Source organism: Neopsephotus bourkii, unplaced genomic scaffold, assembly GCF_033783945.1.
Source record: "Neopsephotus bourkii isolate Nb327-2 ecotype Australia unplaced genomic scaffold, CSIRO-AGI_Nbou_v1 NB_1154, whole genome shotgun sequence".
Taxonomy (NCBI): Eukaryota; Metazoa; Chordata; class Aves; order Psittaciformes; family Psittacidae; genus Neopsephotus; species Neopsephotus bourkii.
Window position 1 is genome coordinate 1631484 of NW_026901640.1, and position 21768 is coordinate 1653251.

Consider the following 21768-nt stretch of genomic DNA (forward strand, 5'->3'; position numbering starts at 1 on the left):
TCAGGGCTGTGGGGAGCCCCTGATGTGAGCTCTGCAGACAAAGGATCTGCCTGTGCAGGGAAGAGGTGCCAAGGCCTGGCTCAGCATCACTCCATGGCACTGCAGGGATGCCAACCAGCTCCTCACCATTCAACCTGATGGATTTCATGTCAACAACATGACTTTAAAAAATCAAATGAAAGAAGCAGTTACTTCAGACAGTATCAGTGATGTACAACTGACCAATGGACCTCACCACCCTCCAATCCCAGCTACTGCTGCTACACACATCCTTTAGGCAAATTCCTTGCAACAGACAGCAAGGAAACACACACACCAAGGGCCAGGGGGCCCTGGGTGAATATTAATAGCAACAGCACATTTGATGAATCTATGAATCATCAAAATATACATCATTAAAACTGTTAGCAGTTCCTTTGCCAATCTGCAGCAGCACTATTCCACCAAATATACAACAGGGAAAACAAACATGTAAGTGCACATGGGAGGGGAGAACAGCTGATGCTGGGCTAGTCCACTTAATTACAGCCAGTTTACTTCTTGGGTTTAAATATAGTTCTGGAAATGAGCAGAAGAACAATATTAAGGAGAAAAAATCCATTTCTGGTGGGTTTTTTCCAAGTGTTATTAATACAACATCACTGCCTGAGTCACTGCTGTGCTGGTTTACTAAAAATGCCCTCCAGCAGGTTTCTGTGCCTTTCCCCATGTACCTTTTACTTCTTGCAGGCCCCAAATTAAGAGGATAATTTAGAATATGCCACAAGCAATACTGAACTGTACCTACTCCATTCCCCCTGACACCCTCCACTGGGAACAATGAGTTTTTAATTCACAAAAGATAGAAAGATAGAACATGAATCCCCCTGAAGAAAGGGGGGATGAAACACAGACCTCAGATGAAAACTGAAGCTGGCTGTGGATCACTTCCTTGGAAAACTTTCTGTCTGTATCCTAAGAACTCTTCCAGCCAGTGGTATGAGATTCAGATGATCAGGTGCCCAGCAAGCAGAGCAGGTTCCCAGGAAGATGAAACAAGCTGAAGCCCCTTATTTTTCAATTCCTAGTCAAAAAGCATTACCCTACATCAACATGAGTGGGGTGTGGATCTGGCTCCATATCCACACGCTTTCCAACATGCATTCCCTGCTCCTCTATTTCCCCAGCAACAAACCCATGGTAAGGTCGATGATGCAGAGCAAAACAAGCAGCAGCAATCACTGAAGGAGAATTCAAACACCCTTGTCATTGAGAGGCAGGGGCCTGACTGGCAGAGCCGAGCGCAGTGACACGGTGCCGGCCGGGATGCAGGCCCACGAGATGGCACTCTCTCACTCCCTTCCCAGCACGGCCCAAACCCGGAGCGTGCAACTCCAGCTATAAATTACGCAGCCAGACGGCTCCCATCACCGTGCCCGGCGCTTGAAGGAGATGCAGACAGGTCTGCCGCAATTCCCCCTCGCTCAGGCAGGTCGGGATCGGGTCCTCCAAGTGTGTGCAAATGCTTTTAGCCCCACGGCTTTAAATTATGACAGGTGACATGTGACCTCTGGTTTGTCTCCTGAGAGCAGGCATGAGATTTATAAGTACTTCAGAGAGCTAGTTCCTGCCCTAAACAAAGGGACTCTGCACACTTTGTGAGGCTGCATCTAGGGACGGGGCAGGGAGGAGAGGATGGAGATGCTGCTCAAGGTACCGCACCCTAAACTTAACCAGACCCAAGGTTCAGACCTGCCATCTCCCTTACACCAGCACACAGTCATCTGCTTACTGACCAGCCCTGAGCTTGGGACCTCTCTCATCCTGATTTTGATCCTAACAGCATTCAGCATTCACATTTTCATCTGAGCTTTTACAGCACAAAGCGTAAAAGGTGTGGAGAAGTGGCTGCAGAAGCAGCAAAACGCAGGGACGTGCAGAAGGCTGCTCCCCTGGCATGCCTTCCAGCAGCCTTCATTTCCCCATGAAACCCATAAAACGTTGCCTTCCCACTCTTTGTTTTTAGATGGGTATTTGAGCAGAGCAGCCACTGTAATGCTGCACGTGAAGTGCCCTGCGCTGATGTGCACATAGGCACATTGAGGGGACCATTCTTTGTGTACCTTAACATCCCATATTCCTAGGATGATTTCCCTCTTTCACAGCTTGCCTGTTTTATAACAGATTTGATGCAGGAGAAGACAAATTGTCTCACAAAGGGAGGATGACAAATCATCTTGCAGCTCTTAACAGGTTATTTTTTTCCCCTTTAAAAAGGAAATTTCCATAACAGAGGCGCCTGTCGTCTTACATGGGATGTCAAACATCAAATGTTGGGACACGATGATTTCAGCCCACTGGCATTAGCCAGGGTCACATACCCCACTTCACTACTGCAGCCTCAAAACATACAACAGCTCCTCATTCAAATGCCAGCCTTTCTAACAACTGTGGCTAAAAGCGATATGGGATCCTTAACTGCATCTACATGAGCTGACTCCTAAGGCAAAGCCAAAGGTTAGGGGGGTAAAATCCACCAAACAGTGATACACAAAGGGCAGAATGATACCGAGGCCATGGTGCCTCAGGACCTACAGTCAAGCCAAGCAGGTTGAGTTTCACAGGACAACAGTGGGTTTTTCTTGGTTCCCAGCAGAGCTCAGGTCTAAGGCTGCGTCTCCCCATGCACTGTCCCTGAGTGAACTCAGGCTGTGCAGCAGGCTACACGTCACCTCCCTAAGAGAGCCCACACATCCCTCAAGGGGGTCCCGGCCATTCCAGGGGGCTCTTCCAGAGGCCACAGTGCCCAGGCAGGAAGCTCACCCTCATGCCAGGAATAACAGCTTCCCCTCAAAGCTCAGAGCACTGCACACTCAGAAATGGCCCTCCACGTTAGCACTACTCCCTTTCTTTCCCAAAACAAAGCCAATACAAAGCAGGGTAACCCATGATCCAGGCTGGGTCTACAGAAACTTAGAATAACTCTTCTTCACCAACACGGTCCCAGAAGCTGCTGGTTTAGTTGTTCCAGAAATGAGAGCTTGGTTTCCTTTCAGGGACTTCTGTCGTGGTGAATGCACTAGATTGACAATCCCAGAGCCCAAATTCCTCCATTAATCTAGTCTCATGGTGTTTTAATACCCAAAGTACAAAGTGAGCTAAGTTCAAGGCTGGTATCTCACCAACCTTTCCTTTTATTTTTTTTTTATATTAAACTCTTATGTCATATAAGTAAACTAATCTTTTAATACCAGGATTTCCTACTACGTACCCCCCTCTGCTTGCAGAAAGAGACACTGTGACAAAGCAACTGCACTAAGTCCAAGAGCGAGAATGCTGATGGGGAAAATACACAACATCCTGCCTGAATCCAAGGGAAATGCTCTAATCCAAACCTTGCTGGCAGCTGGATAATCTGTGTCTTAACTCAGCTTCCCAGCAGGCACTGGCCTGCTCGTGCAAGAACAAGAGTGGCTTGATGCTCTTCTATCAAGTGTGACCTGAGGCCAATGGGATGGCCCCTGTGGATTCAGGGGTTTAAGTCCTTGCACTTGGCTGTGGGATTTCAGGCACTGATTCCTGAAACACAAAGCCTGCTACAGCAGGTGTGGAGAGACAAGGCATGGGCAGTACATGGGAGCTGGAAGAAGGGAGCCACAACACTGGCACACAGCCCTGTCTTGAAGCCCCAGTTGCCTGGGGCTCCCACAAACCAGGGACAGTAAGGGAAGTGCCACCACAGGCACACAGGCTACCTGGCCAAGCTACACCATCAGCTCGTGGTGTATGACCAGTGCTGCCTTGAGGGCAGGGACCAGTTCATGAACTGGTGACAATCCCAGTGTGGAGAGGTCTGGGAAGAGCAGGGGAGATTTCCCCAGCTCCTGGAAGGGCTTCACATTGTGGTAGAAATGCATGGTCTGACGCAGTCCCATTATAGCCAACTTCTTCCCCCTAATCTGGCTCATAAGAGATGCAAAGTCCTCCTCCATAATGAAGGCCCATTTGCTGAGGCAAAAAGCAACCTCACTAAAAGCTTGATATATTCTCCCCCCTCTTCACCCAGTTATAAATCCTGTCCTGAATTCCAGCTTGCACTTGAGAACACGTCTCTTTTGTCCTGCCTGACTTTACTGCAGAAAAGCCTCCTTTTCCCTCCCATTCCTGCACTGGTGCCATCTTTAATGATGATGTATGGGTGTCCTTTTCCTCGGCGGTGCTGTGGGGAGGGGGTCAAACATGTGACACCGCCAGCATGTGTATCAACAGCAAATTATAAACCGTGTCAATCCAAGTTAATGCAAAGCTGTAATCCTCTTTAACAAGAGATCAAATCAGTGCCATGAGTTATGTTCATTCTGTAATCTGATAAGAAATAGAGTGAGCCTCTAATAAAAGAGTAATGAGAGCCCTTAATGATGCTGTTAAAAGGTAGCGCCAGTTAAAATATTGCTGTTGTTTCAGCTGATTAGATCACTTGTGTATTTGCACAATCTTGTTTTACCTGTCAGAATAACCCGAGTCCTCGTGGGAGATAAAGGTGTTTGGACCAAACATCTGTGTCCTTAAAGGGTGTCTCTCCTGCAAGTAACTGTCCTCCAGAGGTGAAATAACGATGCTCACCTGACTTAGCAGTGATTTGATATTGCACCTTTTAAAGTGTCTGTGTTCAGTCTCTGTTTCACACACAGGTACAGTGCAGAGATCTGAGGATCTATGTATCAAAGCTGACAGAGAAGCAGAACAAAACCAAAACCCCCCCACAGCTCATCCCAGGAAGAGACACTTTACCTGACCTTGCCACAACCAGGCTGTTCACAGGGTGCACTCCTGCAGATACAGCACCTCTACGTGTGCTGAAAAGATTCTCTATGTGTTCCTTCAGTGGGAATCTCTACCCTCAGCTTGCCCACAAAGAAATACAACTACCCAGCACAGGAGCTGTGAATGCAGATATCTGGGCCTCTGAAAACATGAGGCTGTTCCAAGCTTGGCCAGCTGAAGGCTCACAAGATCTGGTTTAACTACAGCTCTAGCCCAGACCTGCTGTGTCACCTTTGGCAAGTCACTGAGGCTCTTGACTCATGGATTTCTGGACCCAAATACCTTTGGAGATACAGGCTGTGACTGATCTGTGCCTCATTTCCCAAAGCATAAACCAGAAAAGGCTGGAATCTTCCCAACTCTGCTATACATGGTGATACTGAAGGATGATTGTGTTAAAGATTACACCAGACCCCCTGGAGCAATGGGATCAGTGAAGTATCACAGGTCATGAAGATGGGAAAAAAGGATTTCAAGGGAAGCCACCCTCAAACTCAGGTGAAATCACCACCAAAGAGAGATCAACCCTGTTCTAATCCTGGGTAACTCCTGCCCAAGACACCAGCCCCCTCTGGACAATCACCACAGTGCACTTACACTCAAGCCTTTGCCTCCAGGTTCCTTGTCTTAGGGTAGCTCCATTTACACAGTGATGATCTTGGCCCAATTACAAAAACCTTGGCCCAAGAGCACAACAACTGTATTTAATTCTACAAACACATACCCTGAGATAACCATAAAAATCACTTCCCAGTGCATGTTTTAAAATACTACCAAAGAGGGGTTAAAACAGAGGAGGGCTCGAGGCCACCAGTGTCCCACACATTACAACATAATATATGTGAGCACAAGGTTAAACAGCCATGCCCATGTGTAGGGTGCATGAAAAACTGGCAAGTGGAAGATTAATTGCCTGCATGAATGCTATTATTCCAACCAGCAGCAAGAATAAGAAAGAACGTGGCAGTGATGTTGACAAAGGCAGTTATTGTGCGTGGACATTTCCCTTCTCAAATTCAGGCTGTGAAACAATTCTGGAGTGACTGCTCATCCTCTTCTCCATGCCGTGCTCAGGCTGCTTCTCCTCACACATATCTGCTCTTTGTTTCTCCAGCCAGCAGCACTGTGAAATGATCCTGGGTATCCCACATGCAGCAAGCAAAGCAAGACAACACCCTTCTGCTTTTGCCCCAGTGACAAAGGACTTGTGTGCTCATCAGGAGGTGTGAGGACTTGGCACAGCCAAGGAAGAACCAGAATGACACCGCTCTTTGCTAGCCCCACAGCTTCTGCCCACCCGCATCTGCATTGGCATTTACTGGCACTTCCCAGGAATCTCCCTTCATTCAAAGGGAATGTTTTGCCAGCTCTGTTTCTACAGCCCTTCTCTGTATGTAGCTCACTGACACACTAAAACTTCTCACACCACAACAGAAAACCCCGTTGTTCAGATGTGTATGTGTTTTGGGGTCGTGCCTTTACAGTGCCTGACTAGAAAAAGAAAGGAAATGGCTCAGAGCATGATCACATCCTGTGAAGTGTACACCTGCATTTTCAATCTAGTAATTCACACTTGCAAACAATAAAATTATCTTTTTCTCTCACAAAGGAAGCTGTTCTCATTAATGCTTCCCTCTCACGCATACAGGCCTGGTCCTTTCTTTTTAATTCACCTGCACTTTAAAGCAGATGTTGAATTCTTCTTGCCTTGTCTATATATTGTGTGCTGCTACAGAGGTATTATGGCCCATGGCAAGTGCAGAGGCATTTTAAACAGAGATGTGAAGTGACCCCTAGAGAGTGGCTGTGATTTAAAAAATGACTGATAGCTGCAAGTGTCTTCATTTTGGGATAGTTGAACCAAACACCTACAGAGGCTTCATTTCAGACACTGGCCACTCCAGGAGTTTGAGTATGCTTCATGTCTGGATGCAAACACAAATGGTGTAAAGCAGGGAGGAAAGGAAGAAAGCTAAAGTTAAGTAGCACCTAGGTTTTCCTTGTGCAGAGCATGAATGCCCAAATGTGGAAGTGCGGCTGCAAAGAGGCAAGAATCTGTTCCTACCAGACCTAAATTACAACAGAGGGAAATTTAAGCTCAACATTAGTACTAAACATGCTAAAGCACATCATGTAAGGAGGAAGCTGCAGAGAAACTGTGTAAGGAAGACTGTAATGCCTGCAATAGCAAAGGTAAGGCATGTTCTTTGTGTTACAGGTAAGCAGCAGGCATTTGGGCACACAGTGAGGGAAGCTTAGGCTTCTATTTGTGTATCTAGAACTAAAGCTTTCCTATACAGGTTAAAAAATGAAATACTACTATTACTAAACAACTGTTTTTGACAGGCGCTTCTCAACAGCAGAGCTCTGCTGCACAGAAGAGGAATCAGAGCCCCAGAAACACAGAACAACCTGCTCAAGGTCATCCACAAAGCCACTGGCAGAACTAGAAACAGAACCTGCCCGCTTGATTCCAGCGTTGCCCCTTGCGGGTCCAGGGTTTGCTTGAAAACCTGATCTTGGCAGAAGGGGACACAGCTGCCCACAGGATGTGACCCTCAGGCACACTGGCTGGTGTGAGAACACATCAACTGACAGTCTCACTGCAGCTGGATAAACCAGCATCAGGAGATGAGTGACTGAAATGCCATTAGGAGGAAGTATGGCGGGCCTCCAAAGTGACTAATAAACTTAATGTAAGAACTAAGTTCCTGCAGTCAGACAATAAGCAGCAGCAGCTGCTGCCACCGAAGACTCTGTAAAGCATGCAAGCGCTGTAATAACCCGCTCGACGTGGAGAGAACCCCCAGGAGACATTTTCAGTAAACCAAATGTCAACCACTCTGTCCCTACCACAATGATAACTGTGTCGACACAGCAGAACGTAGATGGCATCCTATTAGCTGTAATAGCTTCTGAGGGTCAGGCAGGCTTCGTGCGGTTCGTGGTGGACTCAAGGTGCCTCCTGAGAGGAGTTAAGATAAGGGTTATGAAGATGGCAGGCAGATGAAGTGTAACTGAGGCCCAAGGAGGCTGCTGTGCACAACAACTCCACCGTCCCAGCTGCTTCGATGCGCTTCACGTTTGCTGGAGGATTCTGGCTTACAGAATGCATTTTCTATGCAACTTTTGGAACACAAGTGAATGCAGTGGACTGTGAAGGAGGAGGCAATGTCACCTCTGGGGACAGCAAACGTGGTGTAACTACTACATTATTAGGATCAGTCTCACTGGGGTTTTTTCACCTTCCTCCCCCCCTGTGTACATGTCATTACAAGCTAAGTGTGCCTTCCTTCTGGGGATGGAGCTACCTGCTTAACCTGCAGGACAGTGTGATATACAGTGTACACAGTGTTATCTAATCTCACAGTGCTCAAGCCACTTCTGTCCCTCTCTTCCTATAATCCAGGTAAGGGAGTGGAAAAACTGACCACTTTAAATGGCTGGAGGCACAGCTTTCACCCCATATATGCACCACATTTATTTTCATGGCAAGAGGATTTAGACACTATTCAGGAATCAGAGCAGTTTTCTCACTTGAAAAAAATAAGTAAAGAGTAAAGAACTATGAGAAAGATTCATGATGAAACAGCACAGGTCATATTATAACTATAAAACATCTTAGTGCCAGCTTACTGGAGAGCTCTCATCCAGAAGCCTGTGCAATACCCCAAAAGGCAACAGCCTAAAACCAGCAGGTATGTGGTTGTCATTTCACAAACAGACAGATGACATCTCTCTCTCTCTCACAAAGCACAAGCATGTTCTGCAACCCAGGGGAAAGATGTTTCTCAAGCTTTCTACATCCATTCACTGGAAAAATTATCCCACCTCCTTCCCACAAAATGCTTGGCATTTCCAGCTTCAGTTTAAAAATGTAATACCAAAGAAAAATGGGTGTAGATGGAGAAAAGCTACCTAGTAACCATGCACAAAATTTCATTGATATTTGCTTTACTAATGAGCACATTAAAACAGTGTAGTCTTCCAACAGAATTCCTTGCTCTTTAAATAGACACAAACAAAAGCAACATTTAGGTCTTGAGTGTTTCTTGACTGAACTATTTCAGTCAATAACTGCTCTAAGGAAAAGCAAACTAAACACATCTAAAGCAGTTGCTGTTTCTGTTAGAAGACAAGCTCTCTGTAACTTTTGGTTATACCTGAAGAGATCATATAACCTAGTTGTCTATTTCCAAAGTAATTCCCCAAAATGAGATTACAAAATCAGAGGAGTTCTGAACCAGGAATCAAAACGTAGCTACTGAGATTTATGGAAAGTTCTTGTTTGGTGTCACAGTAATTACAGAGTGAAAGCTCAGCCAGAACGCCTGGGCAGATGTGACCAAGACACCCAGGCTATGATGCCAGTGACAAATGGTTAACTGATAAGAAGAAATGGAGGGGGCGACAGACTGAAGAACAGGTCAATATCATGCTGTCATGAAGCCATTTGAGAAACATAATTAATCTATTACTCACCTGGCATCATCATTCATTGTACAGTGGTCAATAGGTGCCATGAAGCTCACCAGCTTGCTATGGACATGATACCTGAATAGTGCAGGAAATAAGCAGACAGCACATTAGTAACTATTAATGAAATGTTGCTGCTTGAGTAGAAGCATACCAGCCCCTGAGATGCAAAGCACTGGCTTTCCCAGTGACTGGTATCTAATGAGTCTGTAGTTGTAACTGGCAATTCCCCCTCCTTTTCCTTCTCTTCCTGTCTTCTAACATGGACACAAGAACAATCAGGTGATACAATGAACTGAATGGCAAACAAATCCCTTTTTATCACAGCTAGAAAGAGGACAGACAGCATCCATTAATTGTGTGCAAGTACCTAATCAGGCTCCCAGAACAGACAACCCTGAAAACTCAAGAGACAAAGAAACAAGAACTTGTTTTCAGCCTTCCCTTCAGCTGGCATCTTAATCACCTTCTGCAGTTTGTGCCCAAAGAGCCCACTGCAGGCAGCAGAAGCATTAGAGCATCAGATCTTCTTGAGCATCCATCTGCTATCACTTTCTTCCTTGCTCTGTGGTATCTAGGGCCTTAAAGGATATCAAAAGCCCACTCTGTGAGCCATACCCATGGCTGGGAAGTCTTACCCTGAATAACTTATAAATGGAGCATGTAAAAAGAAGCAAAGGAGAAAGACCTGCACAAAGAAGAGATGTGAGACAGTGCTGCATCTGATTCACCAAACCATTTCTGCAAGCTGTAATGCACCTTCAGGTACTGGCTCCCCTTCCTGCTCCCAGCACTGGGCTAGGAAAGGAACCTGCAGTGGATTTCATGACTTATAGTCAAGGACTTGGCATAAAATTTAACAGAGGACTGAAAAACTCGGAATAAAAAGGTGGCTTGAAGCCCTGGCGTGTACAGGCAGGGGATTCCAAAGCAGTGGCTTTTGGTGTACACTACAATACTGCCCACCCAGGTCTGAAATGTTTTATCCAAGCTGCTGCTATTTTTAGAGCTTGACAAATAGCAGGCAAAAGGATTCACAAGCATTTGCCCAGAATCACCTTTCCACTCTGCCACCTCTGCACTCCCTTCTGTTTGCTTATGCAGGAACATTCCCTCAAGGGGATTTTTAGCTCACCAGACTATTTCAGAATGGCTCTTCAGGCACAGCACACACTCACCCTTACACAAGGGCTTCTCTGCACAATCAAGTCTTTGTCACTGTTAATGGAGGGAACTGCCCTGGTCTGACTGTGATGATGGAGTCAGGGGACAGACATAGCTGTGTAGGGCCAGTTCTGAAACAAACCCCAGGTCAACAGGCTGGACTATCAAATAGTTTGCTTATGAGACATTATCGTATGATGGGTTCATAGAGATCAATGCTTATACAGGGACAGCAGAGTGGCAAAGGGGCCTGGCAGCTCAGATGAATTCTCTGACATGAGTTTGTCTGCCCAGAACTCATTAATGGCACGTTTCTTTAAACAAGCACTTTACAAACCCCAGTCAAGCAGCTCTGAACTATTTAATTTCATTCAAAGGAAGACATCCCATGCTGCAGCAGCACAGGATCAGGAATCACTGACATGAAAAATAGGGTGCACACATCACTCCTCCATGTCTACTGCAAGAAAAGGCAAGTCCTAGTGAAGGACAGCAGAGTTCCAGGCACTAGGTTTCCTAAGCTCAACTGGAGTTTTTAGATGAGCTCCCTTCCCCTCTTAGCACCCCAGTTTCCCTGTCCATGGAGGGGCAGGTGCTCGTGGCAAGTGGAACACCAGCTGCTTTTCAAAGTATCTGAAGATCCTCAGACCCTAATAAATTAGCACATCTCATCCAAACATGCTCTAATGTTGAAGGTTTGCTAAAGGACTTCTAAACAGAAAGGAAGAATTATGAAGGAAGAAACAAAAAGGAAGCATTATGGAGACAGAGGAAACTTAGTATTAATACTTTGCTCTCCAGGATCTCCAAGCCGTTCATGAAACCAAATCTAAGCACTGCTGCTCCAGTTTTGGTGAAGGAAAAGGAAGAATAGAGGATAAGTGATCTGCCTGGGGTGACACGGAGTCTCTCAGTGGAAGAACCTACTTTAGGCTTTAGTGAACCATACTGAAGAGATGCTGGAGCTTAACTGCATGTTAATCCTAAACACAGACAATGGCACTTTTTTCTGTTATTGATATTTTCCCTGCAGGGTCAGTGTAACTTTTATTTAAAGAAGAAAAAAAAAAAAGGCCCCTAAGATCTAAGAGGCAATTGACTTGGCCAGAGGGCCATCTCTCAGGAATGCTGAAGCACACAGATTGCACACAATGAGAGACTTCCCCATTATTCCTGGAGGTTTACGAGTCTGACTCAGTTGTGTGATGTTGTCAGTAGTTTTGACTGAATCATGAATATATCCAATTATGCGTGATACTGACAGAAAAGAATATTGATAGTCAATAATTATAGGCTTTTCAGGCCAACAAAGTAGCTCTTCCCTCTTTCAATAAATTATCTTATGACATCTATCTTAAAAATTGCTATGCCAGGCCTGACCCAGACTGACTCCACTGACTTTCTATCAGATGCCATCTAAACTCAGGATTTATAGTTTACTCACAAAAGGATGGTTAATGTTGCGGGTTTTGCAGGAAGCGATGCAGCTTTTCTGCTGCCTCCCTGCCATAGACACCTCCTCCACCACAAATCATGCAGTCATGCTAAACTCAGGGAGACTCATGCATCTGCTCTGCAAAGATGGGAAAAAAGCCCAACCTATCCTCTCCAGACTGCTTCCCTTCCCACCCTATCACATGAAAGAGTCTTCCACTGGAAACATAAGGGGAGAATTCGACCCAAATGAGTGATCCAGGAGTCAGGATGTGAAATAAGCTGAAGCTAAAGAAAGCTGTGATGTGACTTAGACATTAAAGAGAAATTAGTCCCCAAATTCCAGCTGACAGTCAGTGGAAAACAGGCATCTACTCACTGAGGTGTTTCTATACATCTTCCCCTAGAGCTGCTACCCACAGTTCAATCAGCTAAATATATATTGCACAAGAGGCGTTTATTGGCTTTCACTGGGAATTATGGCCCCAGATGAAAACACTTCTATCCAGTGTTTTCTGAGACCACTTAACACTCTTGCCAGGACTAATCTGGGCAATGCTCACAAGCTGCATCCAACCAAGCCCTTATTCTAGGCTCAAAGAACATTAAGATGCCCCAGTGGATATCCCAGAGCATGACATCTTGCCCTAATAGGCATGAGGAAGCCTCTCAATGCACCCTAGAGCCAACCCAGTGCAGTCAAGACTTTATTTGGCAAAATCATAACTGTTTGCTTGCAAAAGCTGGCACCCACCTGATTCTCCTCCCTTTACTGGCTTTTCTGTCCACTTTCTTCTTTATTTTGCTTCGTAACTTCTGGATGGCCAGCCACTGCCTGTGGAATGCAAAAGCACACTTACACAACTGAAGAGCCACCAGGAGAATGAGCATTCTTCCCAGCTCAGCTGCCTATTGCATTTACACAAGTGAAAGAGATCAGAACCTCAGGAAAACAAGTGTGAAACTCCAAATGCCTGTGAAGCTGCTTCACTCCACAGACAGGGCATATAAACAACGTGCCAAAAAAAGGCAATAACACTCTGAGAAAGTGCTGTCTGATCCCAGCCTATATTGAGAAGGGGAAGCCCAACTTCTCAGACAGAACTTCATTAAACCAAAGAAGTTTTCAGAAGGGACAAACTTCTACCAGTTATAAATATTTCTTCACAGGAATGAGCATCATTTTACCTGATTTATACAATGAAAACTCGACATCAGGGGAAAAAATCTAGCAAAATCCAATTACTGCAATCTTAATATAATCTTAATTACTGTAATCTATTTTATTGTAAAGTCAGATAAATGTACAATGTAATCACCACTTAAATGTAATTTTGTCTATATCATGTTAAATTATAGTGAAGAGCTTTCCATAATATTCCAGACATACACAAAATAAATTTGACACATTGCACTGAAATTTGGGTAATATTTTACAAGGATAAAAGTTATTTCACCATCACAAAATTTCCTAATGCATTTTCTTCCCCTCCCCATACATATACCCCATAGCACTTTTGCAGTGGAGAGCCCTACTCCAGCCTTCCTCTGCTTTTCTACTACTTTAAATTAAAGCCCATGGCTATTTAAACGTACCCTGTTCATTAAGAGGTATTTGGAAGATTCTTTTCTAACTAAAGAATTTAACAGAAATAGTTTCCCTGCATGGAATTGTATTTAATTCTGCATCCAGGAAACACTCCTTGATATTGGTTTAACTAGATAGTATCTTACAGCAGGGAGAGAGCAGAGACAGGAACTGCTTTAACTGAGCTCATGACAGAAGGTTTGCTCCTCTAAAACAATGACAAGTGAGAGCTTGTAATGAGAACAGGCCCAATTTCAGCAGCAGGCAGTCGCTTTGTCTAGCTCCCCCTCACTAGGGTGGGTTAAGACACCCTTCTATGGATCCCATTTATACTGCATGAACCACTGAGAGACAGAAACACCCAATGTCTGGAACAAGCCTTTCACAACTGGAATTATCTTCAGGGGATCACAGAGAAACCAGGGCACAGCTCAAAGTCTGGCAAACTTGGAGTCACTGTGATCCATATATGTTACAGAGGATGACTTTCCCAACTGATGTCATACTAGTTTAATTATTTGTTATGCAGTTTCTTACCCCCAGATGATGCTTTCTGCAGTCATTCCAAATGTGACCCTCTACAATGAATGGGACTAGAAACCCACATTAGTTCTGGACTGGAATGCAGTGCTGGGGTGAAGCTACTGATGTTACAGACAACTTGCTACTTACCTGCCCATCGCCACCTGGTCATTGGGGTCCAGTGAAGTGGTTTTCCGTTCTATGAATTCTCGAAGGAGCTAGAAGAAAGACAACAATCCCATTGAAAAGCACAGAAAAGACATGTTAATGCACACAGGCTCACAGGTTTCTCAAAGACCTGGATGCCTCACTTCTTGAAACGTTTCCTCTGCATGAAAAAGCTGATGGCGATACTAAAAGTTTAGGTTACTGTAGATCATCACCCTCACCCAAAAAGGTCCCCACAGCATATATGACTGGAGCATAACACCAAAGGCCACTACAAAGAGTTTCTGCATATAATTTCAAATGGATATAGGAGTAGTATAGAGTGGAGTCCCTGGGGGTCACTGCAAAGCTTCCCCATGGGCTGTCAGATGGTCCAGCCGTTGGGTAACTGCTAGTCCCAGGAGACCAGAGCAAAATGCACAATCCCACAGAGGGCAAATGTGTGACAAGCTTGGAGGGATGTGAGCAGCTGAGCCTCAGCTTGTGTTTTCAAGGCTGGTGCTGTTCCTTGGGCTTTGGAAGGATTAAACAGACCTAAAAGTTCACAATCTGTTGTGTATACAACTCTCATGGGCAAGAGATACAAGGCAGGCAGATCTGCAGCAAGACCTCTGCCCCACACTTTGAATGGGGAGGGCAGGGGGAAAGTGAAACACTTCACCAGACAGAAGTCAAGCATTTCTGGGCAGTAATGCTCGCTCCAAGGAACAGCACAGCAAAATAACTTTTACAGCTAGAGCAGGAACACTCAAGCAGACTCTTCTATTTCTTTCATGTCCTGAGGGTTGGGGTTTGTATTTTTTGCTTCCTGCAGCCAAAGAATATTGTGAACAGTCTTTTTGGATACTTGACCGGTGCTGTATGTTTATCACCACTCACTGTAAATTGTACGTGCTGTGCCTTGAGTATCAGGCAGCATATTAACACAGAGAACAGAAATAAACCTTCCAAAACCAAGAGGCACAGACTGCTTTATTGAGGCTGACATTTCACCGACTATGGAAGTTACTGCCGCAGCTCAGAACCCAAACCAGACCCTCCTGCAAACCACAGTCCAGGCAATTACACATAAATGCTAGAGAAGAACGGAGGAAAAGTGCTTTTCCTCCACCCTATGCTGCTCCACTGAGCACAGCTGAGGCCAAAAGCTGTCCCAGGCTCATTGCTGCATGAGAAACTCACTGATTCCTGTGGTTTCTGATCACTTAAGTACTACTGAAGTAAAGAAGAGGAAAGGTCTGCACCCCCCAGAAGAAAACTGCCATAAAGGTAGATGGGTATCATTTTAGGAGACTGTATTTATTACACCAGTCCACATCTTTCCTGTTCTTCATGACACACATTCTATTACCAAAAAAAAGGGATTCAATCATAACTAAAAACCTGCTATGACTCTGTTTCTAGCTGCTTATTTTTTGAGATTCTGACTGCAGCAATTACTTTTAAACATCCCAGGAAGAGAGGCCACTGGTTTATTATCACTAGAAAACAGCAAGCTACTTCTCTGCCCTGTTTATCTGACTGATTCCCAACATCTTTCTGGCACACAATCTATCAGTTTATCTCTCCCACTTCATCACAGTCACTCCTGGCAGCTAAATACAAGATCCAAATCCAGTGTTACACAGACATACGACACAGTAAACCTGTGTAACACCGCCACTCTGTAAACAGCTGCCCTTAAGGCTAAGCAGAAATGGGATCTTGGTTCCTAGTCAATATTCTGTCAAAAGCAAGGTGGGAGGGAGGGTTTTAACAGCAGCAAGAAATGGTGCAGCAGGGGTTTAGTGGTTTCTTCCTGTACCAGCAATAGAGTGTGTTTACTGTCCCCTGTTACCTTGCTTCCTTGGCACAATGCACAGCAAAACCCACTGAGCAGTAACAGCAGAGACTAAGGCATAAGAAGACAGTGCACAGACATCCTATGCTCTTAGAGAATGAAGCAGCAAGGCATTTTCAGCAGGACTTGGACCCACCAAACCCAGAGCTGGGTAGGCTAAGGAGCGCTGCCATGATTTCACAGCTATGGTCACACTGCTCAGAACAAGATGCATCTTCAGGGCGGGTTGCTCGTGCTGTGCCTGGGAAGGGGGCAGCATCCTGTTGAACAGAATCATTCTCCTTTTGGCATGGCAGTGTTTCCCATGATGGAGCGGAAGGACATGGAGCTGACCTGTGCCCTGCTTAGCAGGGATCCCTATTTGCTGGGGGGCATATCCTCTTCTCCATGCACAGAATTAGAAGGGAAAAGCTTTGTGCAGCAGTAGGAGACAGCCCTGCACACAGTGGTCTTCTCTGCCCTAACCAGGCCACCAGCCCATCAGCCATTAGCTGAGGCAGTTTGGTTGACCTTGGTGCTGACAGTGAAGTGCTCCTTCAGCACAGCATCAACTGCAGGACTGGGGATGCTGCTGGGGAGAGCAGAGGGAGACAAAGAGGATGGGGGTAAATGAAACAGAGCAGGAACAAGAGGGAAATTAGGAAGCAGAAATAAAAGCTGCGAAGCATCTTATTACATCTAAATAGCGTATGTCTTAAAGCTAAAGTTATAAATCATGCTAACAATGGTTACTAACATAGAAGTGGATGTAGCCAGAGGCTACCACTGAAAAAGTCAGTCTAGACCTGCCTCGCTGCCTTTGGTCTTTAAGGATTTGATTAGTTTTTCCACTTTCTAGTTCGGAGTCTTGCATTCAGCCCATGCTCCAGAGCCAGCTCGGGCTCAGGATACAGAGGGAATGATAAATTCATTTACTGAATAAAGCAACACTGTTTTCACAGCACAAGACTTAAAACCCTTCCGAAGTGGTAATATTTCATTAAGCTTGGCGATTCTGGTTAAAATTTATTAGTCAAAACGGAAAACTCTCATCAGACCCCATATATTCCATTAGGAGTGATATATGGTGTCTCCCAATGTCTAATTATTAACTAGGAAGTGTAAGTAAATCATTATCAGCATTAAGCCCTGATGTGTGAAGACAAGAGTTTGAGTTAGGCAATTTCAGCATCAAAAGGCTTTGATTTGAAACATATCCTTTTTTGCTTTCTCCCCTTCACCTCTTCACATCTTCCCTGAACTTCAAAAGCCTTAAGCTCAGTCTCCCATGTAAGCAAACAGAACTGCCTACTGGAATGAAGTGCAAGCACATCCAGCAGCCTGCAACTCAACCCCAAGCTGCTCCTACCAAAAGCTGGAAGCAGGAGGACAAACTATGTGCACAGTGGACAATGGTAAGCAAAAGAAAGTTGTTAATATGAGTTGATGTGTCTTTGGAATGAAGCGCCGATGACAAGAGCACTCCTGCACATGCATTTCTGACCTCAACAAAGCTTTGCTGTTAAACCCAACCCAACCAGACTCCAAAACCAGGGACTACCAACCACATGAGCAGAGGAAAGCACACAGAGATTGTGTGGTTTGTCAAGGACCACAAGCCATGTATAAGGAGGGCCGGGAGCAGATGGGAACTGACTGTCTCCTGTGTCCTGAGCATGTGAGAGAGCTTTAAATCTGCACCACTAGCAGAGAGCAAGGCAGTGCTCCCACAAACCATGTCCAAAGGTGAGAGCTCCAGCAGTGGTTAGTGCCCACCCACCTCTGCTGACACCAAAGGCGTTGTTAAATTGACACTGGAGCCCATGACGGGTGCATTTCTAAAGACTTCACCTTAAAAGGACTCCTGTCTGTGCTGGTTAAAGAGATGCACACAAAGTACATTGTACAAAATTAGAGGGATTTAGAAATGCCATCAGGGTGTTGTTCAAGGGTAATAGAGATTCATTTCTCATTTTAGAGGTCAATTTTCATCTTAGAGGTTAGGTCTCATTTTCATGCACTATCTATCAGTGTTTCTAATACTACAGTTGCTGACCTTTCTGATTTGCAGACCCCTAAGAATTTCCAGTTGAGACAAAGAGCTAAATATAGCTGAAATAAGCCTGGTGACAAAAGACTCCCTCTTCTTAGACCTTACAGATCAATTCAGATTAAAACCTCACAAAAGTTCATCTACAGTATTATCACAGGAAACAGTCGAGTTTACAAAGCTTAGGAATACAATCAGAACAAAAGGAACACTTTGATGTTATTCAGACCTTCAGAAAAGCCAGGAAAGGTACAGGTCATTCCTGCTACAGTGCATCAAAGGTACCTGCTCTGCCTTGCAAGTGGCACTGCTGCCTTTAAACTCGTCAGCTCAGGTATGAGAAGAGCTGAGCTGCACGACAGAGGAGTCAAAACTAGGCCCATCAGGCTCTCTGTGCTGATAATCATATCAAACAAGGGTCTGACAATGCTCAGGTTAAAGCAACTGTGGAAAACAACAGACAAGCAGATACTCGTATGGCTTCTAACATCTTGGTCACCTGCTAAAGCAGCAGAATCACACAAAGATTCTATACTTGTGGACTGTGAAACAATGAGAAAAATGGGAGAAAGGCAGACTTCAGCTGCTTACCTTTAACAGAACACTCTGTCATGCCCTGGCTAAAAATTACTCTCTTTACTAGTGAGGAACTCCAAAGTATTGCTCAATTGCTTCTGAGCACTACTCCAGCTGAATGTGTGTTTGTTCCTAGAGACAGTAAACAATTACTATGGTGCCAAGGACTACTAATGGCATTCCACTAACACGGAATCATAGAATAGTTAGGGTTGGAAAGGACCTTAAGATCCTTCAAAAGCTCAGACAAATTACCTTCACCCTGCTTCACAGAACCACAACATGACATGTCACACACTGAAGAAATGTGCTGTTGTTAAATCATCTTTTAAAACAGGTTAAAAAGCAGGTCTTTTCTAACAAAATCACTGTAGGAAAGAGCAAGGGAGAAGATAAGTACAACTTGTTGAGTCCAAGAAAGAAGACTGCAAACCCCAAATGCTTTTCCTCTTTCCTCAACACAAAGTTGACAAAGCTGTGTTTTAGCAGTATGATTTCAGTACTTTTGTTTGTTTGTTTCTCCTTTGGAGACATCCATTTTTTCCTATTTTTCGTATTTATACACCATACAATTAGGTAAACCAGCATCAATTACGACAAGGTGCTATAGCCCAGGACTCACCCAGCACACATTTTACACCATGTCCTGCCCAGATGTAGAAACAAGCTGTTTCTTCTCCTCCTTCAAGCTCCCACCCCACAGGACCATAACACGAACTGGATTTCTACCAACACCAGAGAAAATTCAGATGCAGCTCAAATATTATCTTTCAATCTCCTTCAACCACTTTCTGCCATTATTTATAATGTAAAAACCAAAAATACGAGATGAAACCACTGGACAATCTCCTTTTAGAAAGCCTTTTCTCGAGGTTGAGTTTTGTACAGAATAGGCATTGACTTGCATATTTTCTCATAACCCATTAAGAGAAGTTTCAAATCAAGCGTTAAAACGTGTTATTAACCATCTACCCAGCCATTTTAAAGATACATGCCTATGATAAGAGTATTGTATTGCCATTAACCTGTGGGATGGTTCAAGACATCTCTTCTTCAGACAAAACTCTAAATGCATCTCATTAAAGCCACGAGATCAACTGTCCATATTAATCACTCACCAGTTTAATTAAGGTAAACCAGCTTGTCACAAAGCCACTCTTCTCTCTATTCCTCACCATTATCGACTTCTAATAGTTCACTGCATTAGTAATTACTTGTTTAGGGCATTATCAAATACCTGAAAGAGAAAACCAGTTCGTGTCCCAGAAACTGCTTTAGGCCAACTCTTGCTTGGGACATGAGTTTAAGTTTATCCCCTCAGGTGGTTTTAAAACGCCACACTGTGGTTTAGACACAAATACAACTCAGAAGAGAAACGAACTGAGCTAGAAGCATTTTAACAAGAGATTCAGGGTTGCAAGCTTGTGGTTACTCCAATTACAGCAGGCAGTTGGGATGCTGAGCTAGGAAAAAGGAAGTTAGTGAGATTTCCTGCTCACTTATAAAAATCATGCCGGTCACAGACTCTGCAAGAGGTGGGCAGGCACACACACTGCCACTTCATAACAGCAAAGCTGCAAGTCCCACAATTCAACAACATTTTCTCCAGGATTAACTCCTTCCCTAAGTAATGAGGGTATAGATAAGGAAAGGAAAAAACCTCTTCTTGCTACTGATGCACACCTTGGGAACAAACCCCAGCTCACTGCAACGTATGACAACCCTCTGGGAGCTACTGGCAACCCTGCCTGGCAAACTGCTGCCATCCTCTGAAGTCTCCAGCACTTCCTTGAACATTCCCCAGCTTGCTTCCAACTCAGCTGCTGAAGTCGTGGTGATCACAGACAACACTGGTGACCGTGGGTTGGTACAGAATGCAGTGACATACAATGTACCCAAAATTAGGGAGAGGAGGGAGCAGGAGAGCAGAGGAAAAAAGGGATTATGTATTTTCCTAATTCTTAGGCGTACCTGCTGCCATCAATGATGAACATTTGTTCTGGGAAGAGCTGCTACCAGTGGAACGCTTAGCATATGAACACTAACCTAATTCCTGTTGGGAATAAACCAATTTCCACTCTCTCCTTTACTAGAGGAGTATTTCAACCTAATAATAAAATCTCCACTGTTGCATGTCAGACCAGCAGCTCTCTGGTAGCAGGCTGGAATTTTAAGTCTTAATGCTGCAATATCAGCTCTAATGAATTCTACATAAACATGACTTGTAAAAATAAAAAGCCTTTTTCTTCCCTTAAAACCATGTATGATGGAGAGTTTAGAAGGAAAGGAAGCAGTCGAGCCTCTCACTGCTGGCAGGAATGAGGATCCACTGACACAGTTTCACTATTCCCAGCCAGTGCAACCCCGGTGACAGTATCTCCCCTGCATTATTCAGCTCAGCTTCACATTACTATTTACCATGGGCCACCACAATAAAAATTATAACTGCTTATAAAACAAGTGAGGAAGATGAGAAAAGGCAAAATGGGATGGACAGACACAACAGAGTTAAACTGAACTGCCACAGAATTCCACCAGCCCCACACAGTGAACTCCACTGAATACCAAGACCTGGACAAGAAAACTGGTTTTCCACAGGAAAAACAGATTTATTAAAGCATTTTTTTATGATAATCTGTAACAAAATGGTGAAGCTGCTTATTCCATTATTGGTAACTTGAGCACGTTCATCAGCTCTCCTTCAGTTTTACTTGATTTCCCACTGAAATATACAGGAGTTGGTTTCCAATGTCCTCCTTTATCTGGATGTTTGCTAAACCTTAAGCAGTATTCAAAATAAACTGATCATTAACAAATGTTACTTAGAAAAATGAAAGTCATACTAAAAAAACTCTGGATCTAAATGCAAATACAAGGAAAAAAGCACCCACTGAAGTGTACACACGCACTCTGCAATGAGCATAATGCCCAGAGGTCAGAGCTCCTGAGCAACCTCAGCTCCAGCAACTAGAGACATTGCTACTGATTACTCCTGAAGAACCAGGTCCCTTTTAGTGTTTTATACTTGGACATCCACACACACAAAAGTGCTGCCCAGTTACAACCCATCTGAGAGAAAACACACTGCATTGTCAGCGCTCTATCGTAACGCACTATACCCTCTCTGAGTGCAATGTTCAGCTTCAGTTTAGCACCTTGACAAATAAA

At 44.5% G+C, this 21768-nt stretch overlaps 1 protein-coding gene across 3 annotated transcripts in view; it reads right to left on the minus strand.

Annotated features, from left to right (window-relative positions):
- The window catches only part of AATF (apoptosis antagonizing transcription factor), a 48495-nt gene that overhangs the window by 5602 nt on the left and 21125 nt on the right, over positions 1-21768 (minus strand). For 2 of the 3 annotated variants that reach the window (XM_061363380.1, XM_061363378.1), the window contains exons 9-11: positions 14138-14205; positions 12632-12712; positions 9286-9357 (exon numbers count right to left, since the gene is read on the minus strand). In XM_061363380.1, coding sequence (XP_061219364.1) covers positions 9286-9357; positions 12632-12712; positions 14138-14205 — 221 coding nt within the window. Of the gene's footprint in view, positions 1-6052; positions 6477-9285; positions 9358-12631; positions 12713-14137; positions 14206-21768 lie in introns of those variants that run through there. The other variant, XM_061363379.1, reaches the window with a different exon arrangement.